This window comes from Rhipicephalus sanguineus, chromosome 1 (genome assembly GCF_013339695.2).
Source record: "Rhipicephalus sanguineus isolate Rsan-2018 chromosome 1, BIME_Rsan_1.4, whole genome shotgun sequence".
In the NCBI taxonomy this organism is placed as follows: Eukaryota; Metazoa; Arthropoda; class Arachnida; order Ixodida; family Ixodidae; genus Rhipicephalus; species Rhipicephalus sanguineus.
The window spans coordinates 129874795-129885145 of record NC_051176.1 but is presented as its reverse complement, the minus strand read 5'-3'; the positions used below and the strand labels follow the sequence as shown (position 1 = coordinate 129885145).

Genomic DNA, 10351 nt, shown 5'->3' with positions numbered 1-10351 from the left:
GCCGACCTCAATCCGAAGTTTCTTTGGAGTTTTCGCCGAGTTGCGCGATGAGATCATCCGTGAGCTACTCGAACCAGCGCATGTGGGCAGTGAATGCCGTGATGACGCGCCTCCCACACCACAGCCATCAAATGCGGATTTAGCGTAGGCTGTTGCAGTGCTATTGCCGACCCACAGGAGTGGCCAAACATTGGCTGAAATACAGGCCGACTAGGTCGCGCATAAGCGTGCATGTGTACAGACGCGCATTGACAAGTTTTTTCTGGCTGCTGGGTCAATACAGGTGCTTTTTTCTGGTAAATCCTTTTTTTCGGACTCCCAATTATTCGGACTTTTCGGTGGTTCCTGCCGAGTCGGAATAAACGGTCGGCGACTGTATACAGTTTGCTACCAAATCAGCGGCCTTACCACACGTGGTCAGTATGCGTTGCTGTTGTGACACGGTGGCATTTATTCAGCCACTGCAAATCATTTAAAGGGACACTAAAGGCAAATATTAAGTCGATGTTGATTGTTGAAACAGCGGTCCAGAAACCTTGTAGAGCTACTTTTGTGCCAAGGAAGTGCTTATTTTGAAATAAAATCACGTTTTAGTGGTCCGCATCACGTTAGTGCACTTCAAATCACATGCCTGAAAGCGGTCTTTCTCACGTCACTGTTGCCGTGCCCAATGTTGCCCACCTTTACTGCGCGGCGACGTGCACTGGCGGCGTGCACCATTCGGGCATCCGGTAACATCACATGCATGCGGCATTTTGTTGAACTTACTGTCAGAGCGACTTTCCCGAGTGCGCAAAACACACGCGGCAGTACGCGACACCGAAACTACCACTGAGACGCAACCAACCGCATGAGCGAAGCAGGGCACCAGGCGAAGCGCAGTTAGGCGAAAACGGAACCTTTGAACCACGTGCGCCGTTCCCCATGGCAACGCCAAAGAGGTTCTTTTTTCCATGAATCAAACACAAATGAACAAGCACCATTTTATTACATCTCTTGATGCATGGAAGGTCCTTTTTTTATTGCAGCTAGTTTGATTACTAGTGATTAATTGTAGTCGGACGCTCTCACGTCATTGGGATCGTTTCCAAAATGTCCCACTCGTGGCACACGTCGTGTGATACATTTAGCTTAAGTTCTCGGTAAGTAGGGCACTGCTGTTGATAATATTGCCATTTTAGACATTTCCATACACTGAGCTTTCACTCTGACATAAATTGTTATTTGCCTTTAGTGTCCCTTTAATTTAACTGGCAAGCTGAACAAAGCTGAAATAGCTCGATTGCATGTACAGCTGAGCTCAAAACAAAATCGTTCGCCAAAATGCTGATGCTCGCACAGCAAGCAGCTTGTTACATCATGGCTCGTGAGCGCGCCAGTGTTGCCCAACTCCTAGGCCACTCACATGTTTATCAAAAACTTCAATTATAAATTGAGTGCGCAACCAAATGTGCTAAAGCTTCGTCAGCTTGTTTGTTAACGAGCAAAGATCAACCCACCACATAACGCAGATTATGATCGAAAATTGGGAGTTATGACCCATTCAATGAGCACCTAAATCTAAGCACACAAGTGTTTCTGTATTTCGCCTCCCCAAATGGTAGCTGTGCAGCCAAGATTGAGCTAATGAATGACCTTGAGCTCAGCAGTGCAATGCTATCCGCGATGCGCAGCACCTATAGGGGCGCCACAGAAAGCCGCGTAGCGGCGGCCGTTGGAACCGCTGGTGGGTCGCGTAGCAGACGCCTCATTTGCGCGCGTGCGATCTGCAGCTTGTGCGCGTCCCAGATAATTACTTTTGCGGTGATAGTGTGCGCAAAGGAGCCGCACTTTATAATAGTAGACATGTGTCCGATGTCAAAGCTGTGTGGGACGACAATGTACGTCACCATACGCGCCAAGTGTTTGCCACAGACAAGCGTCAACAAGCTTCCCTACGAAGTGGAGCTCATCGTAAGTACACCACCTTCGTTATAACGCCGCGATCAATAATGCCTGCATGCGTTGATGCGTGAACCAACGTTTTTTTCTCGACACAGTAGCTTCGTTTACGTGCCATGTGTTCATATCGTAGATTTTGAGGGAGCGCTGTCGCACCGGCGTATAGATTTCACAGGTGCGGCCACGCGAAGGATCAGCGTTGGTAAAACTTTGAAACCGGCACGATAAACTTGTAAAAAAATAAATGATACACTTGTCATCATCGGTGCAGAAGCGCACAGCGAACATTCTGCACCGATGATCGTATTCCAGTGCCATCAATAGGTAGAATGCAGCCGATTTCGCCCAGCACACGTGTGATTCCACGGCGCTTTTGTAAAGGAGCCATCACCTTCCCCACATTCTCTGGCATTGCGCTTCGCGCCATTCGTTTTTCAAGAGAGCCTAGGCATCGGGTCTTATCACTAATAACAACCTCATGTGCATTGTAGCGTCTACAATGCAGGCGAGGCAACCAAGTGTAAACGTAGTAGCGTTCGCTGAATACGTAGCGACATAAATGGAGAATCAAAAACACGATAATCGTTCTAACACTGCCGTAAACAATGCGCGATTGCTTACTTTCCACGTCGTACAGCCGCAATCCTCCGCCGCCGTCGCTCTCGCTCATGAAATAGCACCGGAAACCTGTAGAAGTGCGTTCCTGTGATTTTTTGTGTGTGTTTGAGCAGCTGGCAACGCAGCAGTTATTTTTCGACATCGCTGAGGCTCGACAGAGTCGTTAAATCACGAAGAAAACACATCCATCCGTGCACTCGCGTAGACGGTCGCGGGAACACTGCTCACCGAGACCCGTCAGCGCTTCCGAGCCGTAGCGGCAGATGGCGTCGTCGGCGCTTTGCGCATCGCCTATAGCCACTGGGATATTGTAAGTAAACTTTAAGCCAAGGAGTGGAGCTCAATAAATAGAATATTGACTTGCACAGTCACTGAAATAGAAGTGGGCTTATATAGAAAGCAAGAGAGCAGGTTATGTAGAGGTGCCAACCCTGCAAAAAAAAGCTACACGAACGTCAGCTGTTTCCTTCAAAGCTAAAATCTTATGCTTACCGTGTGCAATTAGTAGGTTCTGTACAGAACGTGCAAACACCTACTTCAGGAGAGGCAGTCACCTTTAGGAAAGAAGTATGTTCTCTTCACTTACCTCATCTTTCTGTGCTTGATCATTTGCGATAGACTCTTGAAGAACCAGTGCCAACTTGGAAAGCAGGCGTGACTCTGACTGCTTGTCTGAAAAGTCAGACGATTTTCAAACTGTATACAGACTGCATACACTTTATAATCTTGCAAAAACTGTGGCGCTAACATTGTTGGCATACAGTGAAAGCAGAATGCACTGTGCCCTCAGATGACTACATTTGCAGTTTATGTGACAATGCACTCAAACTTCGAGTCTCTAAAGCTATCTTTCTCATTCACTGGGCTGCATCTTTCACAAGTTGTAGTAGAGACAAGACTCAGCATATCACAGTATGTCCCTACATTTAAGAAAAGCTATCGAATTTGATTCAAAGTTATTATTTGTCAGCCTTCTAAAAGGTGGTTTAACGGTCCTTCGAGTGTGCTGAACAATCACAAGGAGAAGATTTTACTTTTCTATTGATAAACAGTGACTTTGGCATGCCTGGTGTCAACAGTTCTAACTCAGAACTGTAGTGCAGCAATGGAAAACAATTTGGTGCGAACATAGGTAGTCAAGCAAACAAAATAAACAACGAAACCAGAATATTTGCCATCTGATTACTGTCAAATGCCTTTCAGTACGTAACGTAACGTAACATAACACACACACACACACACACACACACACACACTTTTGGTATTTTGGAACATCTATCTGTATTGCTACTGTATATTTTTTTGCATGACATGCAATTGTATTCACATTCAATGCTCTGTTTTACAGAATTGACCAAAACAATGTTGCCTCATTGGTATCAATATTTCTTAGGAAGCGAAATGTGATTGTGGTACTGTTAGGAGTAGCGGACTTACAGAAGCGCAGTATGGCTTAGCATTCAATGAATGGGAAATAGAGCTAATTTTTGCACAACAGAGCATAAATTCTGCAAGTTTTCTCAGACTATCCAGACACTTGAAACCTTATGAGAATTCTTAGTTTTTCCCATTGGTAGACAGATATTCAGTGGCTACACATCTCGATTTTTAATGCAGAGGATTGTCTGCCCTGCCTTAAATCCCCAAGTATGTACGGCGCTCGGCGATTGAAACGCGATATTCGGAACGCGTGGCTGCTGGTGGTGAGGGCGAGAGCGTTCGTGATGCATGGTGAGTGCATCTAGTCAACAGTCGTTCAATCTGGGGATCTTGGTGGCGCCGGTGCGGTGCTACAACCTGTGGGATGCGGAGTCGGTGAAGGACGGATCCCAACATAAAACAAAACGATGTTTATTAACGTAATAGCAGCAGCAGGGCAAGCATGCCGATGCTGCGCTTCGGAAGGTTAGAGAAACAAACATGAAACCAAGCTTGGTAGCTTGGGTTATATAGCCAGCAGTGGCGACATAAGCCTCCGGTGAAACTGCGTGGCGCTGTCTTTTATCGGAAGCGTGTTGCAGCAGGTAGCTGTGTCACGCCGGGCTAATCAGTGACGAGACGGAGGCTGCGTAGGTCTGTGCGCAGTGGTCGCCACAAACCCTTCATGACGTGCGCCCGCCAGCTCCAGCTGCTTTGCGTGGTGCAGCATGTGAGCGCAGTGCTTTGAAGCCATGGCAAGCAGCGTTCCGCCAGCACCACCACGAACCACAGACTGAACAACTGTCTACTGGATACAGTCACCATGTGTCACGAACGCTCTCGCCCTTACCATCACCCTCACCGTGAGCAGCCACGTGCTCCGAGTACTGCATTTCAATCGCCGAGCACTGTACAGATAGAAAAAAGAGAAATAACCAAAATGAACTGTTGGTGCGACTCGACAAGATTTATCTCTTATTGCGTTATAAAACTGTGTCTTGCTTTCAACTTCACTCTAAACCTTTTTTGAACACAGGTTTTCTAATCTATCATGCCAAGCACCATCCTATTGCATGCTGGTTCCTCAACGACGGGTAAACTGCATAACGTAGCAATACACGTCTACAGCTCTTGGGTGTTCGATAGCCAGTGACTTCAATTGCCACTGAAAACAAACTTGAGAGAGGGGCACAAAAAACAATTGAAAGAAAACTATAGAATCACAACAGCTCACCAATCACGCGAGGCTTAATCACAGACACCTCCCTGTGACCAAAATAATCGGCCAGAGCTGCCTTCTTCTCAGCACTGAGGGCAGCCCTGCGTGGCTTAGCCCGTGCCGTGCTCCTGGCTTTGCCAGGAGTAAGTGAAAGGCTGGTTGACAAAAGGCAATCTGCCAATGCAGCTACTTCCTCTTCCCTGCAGCAGAGTAAAAACATAAGTGGATACGTTACAACTTCCTTGAGAAGCCTAAAGCAGCCCATCTTGCGACTTGCGACAAACGAGTGGACAGTATAATAGTGACGAAAAGATATCACACAAATAAAAAGGGTTCATACACAGATAAAGGGGCCCTGCAACACTTTTTCAGCATGGTCAGAACATTCTGCTGATCGCTAGCCAAGGCTTCCAAGAACAGGTGAGCCAAATATTATAGCACAGCACACGGCCTGGAATTTACAATTAATTCTCAAAGTCAGCTAGAAATTGCTTGCTCTCCTCTTGACAAATGATGCCATCAACCCACATGACCACACCGTTAACCCTTTGCGGTCCGTTGTCGGGCAGTGCCCGACAATGCAACACGGCCGTAGCAGTCCGCTGTCGCCGACAAGGGTGTTCGTGGTTTAAATTTCGCTGTTTTCTCACTGCGAGTCGCACGCATTTTTTGTTTACATGAAGTGCCATCTCTTGAGGAATAAGAGAGCTTTGTTTGCTGAGGTTTACTTTCTTTTACACAAGGGTGCAGCACTATGTTCAGCACGGAGCCCAGAGCGTACCCACTCGCGCACGGTAGAGTGTACTAGAACAGGGGAGTGCCCGGAACGAGCTTCGAAAAGTGAAGCCCAAACAGGGTCAATCCGCTTGCAGCGCTGCAATCGGTAGTCTGCAATGTGTCGTCCTTTAAGCGATGCACGCGGCTCCGCCAAAATGGTGCAGGGGTAGAATGCCCGCTTCCCACTCAAAAGGCCCGGGTTCGAATCGCAGCTGCAAATGGTGGGTTTTTATTCTTAGTGTCACCTTTTGTAACTGTATTGGTTTTCCGTCGTTTCTTAAAACTAGCTTAAATTGCTACGTGTTGGTTGAAAAAGTAACGCAAAATGTAAAGTAAAATAGAAGAAATTTGAGAGCGAGCGCAGTTATTTGCAGCGCCACCACCCGGGATTGAACAAAAATGTAAAGTATGGCCTCCAAGATTTTCGCGAAGACGAGACTCGAAACAAGATTTCACATTTTATGTTACTTTTTATAGCAATACGTAGCAACAGAAGGTAGTTTTAAGAAGGAAAGTAAAAAACCAACGCAGCTATAAAAGGTGACACTAAGAATAAAAACCCACCATCTACAGCTGCGAATCGAACCCGGGCCTTTTGAGTGGGAAGCGGGCATTCTACCCCTGCGCCACTTTGCCGGAGCCGCGCGCAACTCTTAAACGACGACACATTGTAGACTACCGATCGCAGCGCTGCAGGTGGATTGACCCTGTTTGGGCTTCGCTTTCTGTACATTGGTACTGCGGCCGTTCCGAGCACTCCCCTGTTCTAGTACACTCTACGCACGGTTCACCAAGAAGCATCGCCACGTTTTCACCGCGTGTGTTTTACGGTGGTGCTTTTAGCAAAAGCGAGGATGACTTTAGTGAGGAAGAGAATTACGTGCCTCCACCAGACAGTGATGACAGTGATTCGCCAGAAGTGAATGATGAAGATGACGATGATGGCGGTGGAGACAACATCTCTGTTGACACACAGCGGAACAGTAAGAACCCCGGCCTGCACCCAGGAGAATGCTTTGAGCGGTATCATAAGCTGCCCAAATATCGCTAAAGGAGTTGTCTGCAGAATGCAGGAGCAAAAATAATTTTCCTGTGAGTTTTTCTTCCACAGTTTGTATTTTTCTTCGCGGCGCCAGAAACTGGCTAAATAGTTTCGGACCGGTAGAACCGGAAAGTGGGTAAAAGTTTTGGACCACAAAGGGTTAACCCAAAGTCCATGGCCATAGGCTGATTTGAGCATTGTGAGCTGCATAGTTACCGCGGTTACCGCGGAAAGTCACGACGTATCTGCGCACTCGCTCACGATCACACTGAAAGTAAGCCGCATGTTCAAAGAAAAACAAGCAAAGAAAGTGCTCAAGGTCATGATGCGCTGATGACGAACGTAGCTTGTTGCTCCCTTGTCCCCTACCCCCTGCATAGCTTTCAGCACGCTCACTGGTACGAATGGAGAGAGAGAAAGTGCTTAAAAAGCCAGTAAACAACACCGAGGTCCAAAAATTGTAATGAAGAAAAATATGCACACTTTTGCTATATGAACATGCTGCCGCAAGAATTTTACGAGTACGTGCTATAATAAAGAAGTTACAGGGGTTAGAACATCCATTTCATCTGGTTTCAAATTTTCGCGCGTCCTCGCCACCCTTCTCCTCCACAGGGAGGAGAAGGCGCAGTCCGTCGTCGTGACTCCACCCACTTCGGCAACGTGAAAAGGCGTCAGAAATTGACATCATCGGCGAGCTCGATCAGTCACAATGCACTTCTGCTTGCTGCGGCTCCTGGTTGTTTATTGTTTACATTGTCGCACGTGCTCCGTAACTTGACGGGCAGCTTTCGGCTCTTCGGTATTTTGAAACCTTTGTGACAGTTCACAATGCAGCAGAAATGCGTGCCTGCTTTCCAAGATGACGAAGGGGCGCGAGAGAAAATCGCGGAGACCCTTGCTTGCACCCGTCCCAGCTACCGGAGATTCCCCCTCTCTCCGCTCGATTTGCAACCGACAACGCTCCCTCCACGTGTTGCTCATGTCGAAGGCCAAGTGCGCGCAGGTGCTACGAGACAACCCAACAACTGCGTGGCCGAAACCGCATCACCGCAGGGCCAAGAAACGAGGTGCAGTTTCGTAGCGGTGAGTGGAAAGAGGAACTGACATTAACTTGTTGAGACCTGGTTTAGGCCAATCAACGAGCTCAGTGGAACGTCAAGTTGCCCATGGGCATGTTTGCGTTGCTGCACGTACGAGTGGGATAGGTCAGGCGAAGGAAAGAGGCGTGGGAATTGTTTTTCGAAATGGAGGGTCTGCGCGGCGCGCAGCGCTGTAATATTTGGAAAATGTGATCGCCGCAGTCTACTGTAGGAATTGGCAAGCTTGTTTGGGGAGTGTAAAAAAAAAGTCGGAGCCTGTTTACAAATCTCTGTAACTTCGCTCGCACTTGACGGACTCTAAAAATTTTTTGCGGCAGTCGATTCATGAGGCAAACTCTTTTAATGAAGCCATTCAATGATTACTTGGAAAAGTGTTGCAGGGCCCCTGTAATACAATTGCAGATGGGATTATTTTCCGTTAAGTGCATTCAATTTTCCAATGATGCATTTCATTACTCCCAGATCACTTGTAATACTAAGGCCAGCTGAGCCATGGCATATTTGCTCAATTTATTAAGTGTTAAATTGAGGTTGCATGTCTAGGTTCATATCTACCATTCACCACAATTTACAAATGAAGAAAGGGGTGCATAGAAGTGAGCACAGTGCCAACAACTTCTGGGGTTTATGGCCTGCCCAGTAACCTTCATGCGGGTGCCTATTCTGCCTTTCCTACACCTCTCCTTCTTACAGCCGTGACAGGACAGTGAAAGGCAGCGCTGACAGTCACCTTTTGTTATCTTTTGGAGAGGTCAAGTGAATAATGTGCCACTGATTAAAATTTGAAGGTTGTTCTTTGCACTCTCAGCCACCACAGAAAAGATCAGCATGACCGAGAGAGAAAGAAGAAAAGCGCAAGATGGACATCATCCAGACAGCATTACCTAGGGGTGCATATGTTTTCTCATTATCCGCCAGCCTCCTTGTTTGGGCATTGCTTGGCTTGAGCTTGTTTACAGTGGTTTGCATTGACAAATCACACCTACCTTGTGTTGATCCTTTTCCGAATGCTAAGCAGAAAAGTGATGCCTAGTGAATTTTGCACTCTCTTTGTGTTATTTCCTACACGTGTTTGATAGTTTACCTAACTTCAGGGTCTCTCACTGTTAAAACTATCTGGCTTTACAAATAAGCCATTAGTACTACATTCTAAATTAGTTCAGGGAAAAGGAAAGGAAGAATGCTTCATATAGTTGGTCTAATATTATTGCGATAGCAGATGTACGGACACTCCAGGCCGGTTTTTGCTGTCGCCTTCATGCTCCGCATAAAGTCCAAGTCGATAACATCACCCCGCGCCTCGTATGTTATATTTGGGAGTAAAAGCCCACAAGCGCTGCCGACGAACATGGCTGAAGCAGACATAAAACGAGCTGGCTATCTCCATCGCTCGAAGGGCTAACATCGCCCCATGGGTGAGGCAGGCCATCGATGGCTCCTCAAGCTGAGGAAACGCCCTGCCCATCTTTCGTCGGGCGAAGGAGCACCAATGAAGGGGCACCGGTGAGGGGAGGGGGGCGGGTGCGTCGGTTGGGCAGCAACTGCGAACTTTGACCAAAGGGTACAGTCGCACGTCCTATCTCAACAGATGTCAGTAGACGGCTCGTATACCCATGTACATGCTGTGCTCTCACCGCTTACTTCGCATTGAGACGACAGACAGCACGAAATCCGTTTCGCTCCCTGGAGCGGCCATATTCCCTAGAGTTACGCGAGATCTGTAGAGTTTTGTAGAGTTACGCGAGATCGGATCCTAAAAGAGTTAGATGCTAGCCAAAATGTACTTTTGGGCTAGTTGGTTCATAATCGTAGTAGAACAGCGCTGGCGAAAACAACAGACCAGACGAGGAGAAGGACACGTAACACAAGGCGCACTAACAACTGAAAGTTCATTCGGTATCTGCAGAGAATAAATACTGCCTTCACATGAATAAACAGAAGAAAGAAGGTTACAAAAGCTATGACATATCACGTGGTCACTTCTACTGTGCGTGCAAAACGGTTCCTGAAAGAAATCTGACATCCTTCTCTGAAAGCAAAACAGAAGGCATGCTGACACAAGATTCCCCGAGCTTTTTAATCTCTAGGGCTTCAACAACCTCCCTTGTCAACCTGTCAGCTGACTTGTACATGATGCCAGTGCTTTCAAATCGAGGTGCGCAACCGCAGTCTCTGCAATGGATACCTAGATGCCCCGATACCACTTTCGTTGTGTTGTACTTGTGCTCTTTT

At 47.3% G+C, this 10351-nt stretch overlaps 1 protein-coding gene across 3 annotated transcripts in view; it reads right to left on the bottom strand.

Moving 5' to 3' along the window:
* The window catches only part of LOC119397885 (nuclear pore complex protein Nup214), a 188166-nt gene that overhangs the window by 95467 nt on the left and 82348 nt on the right, over positions 1–10351 (bottom strand). For all 3 annotated transcript variants that reach the window (XM_037665206.2, XM_049416428.1, XM_037665210.2), the window contains exons 18-19: positions 5213–5397; positions 3146–3231 (exon numbers count right to left, since the gene is read on the bottom strand). In XM_037665206.2, coding sequence (XP_037521134.1) covers positions 3146–3231; positions 5213–5397 — 271 coding nt within the window. The remainder of the gene's footprint in view (positions 1–3145; positions 3232–5212; positions 5398–10351) is intronic.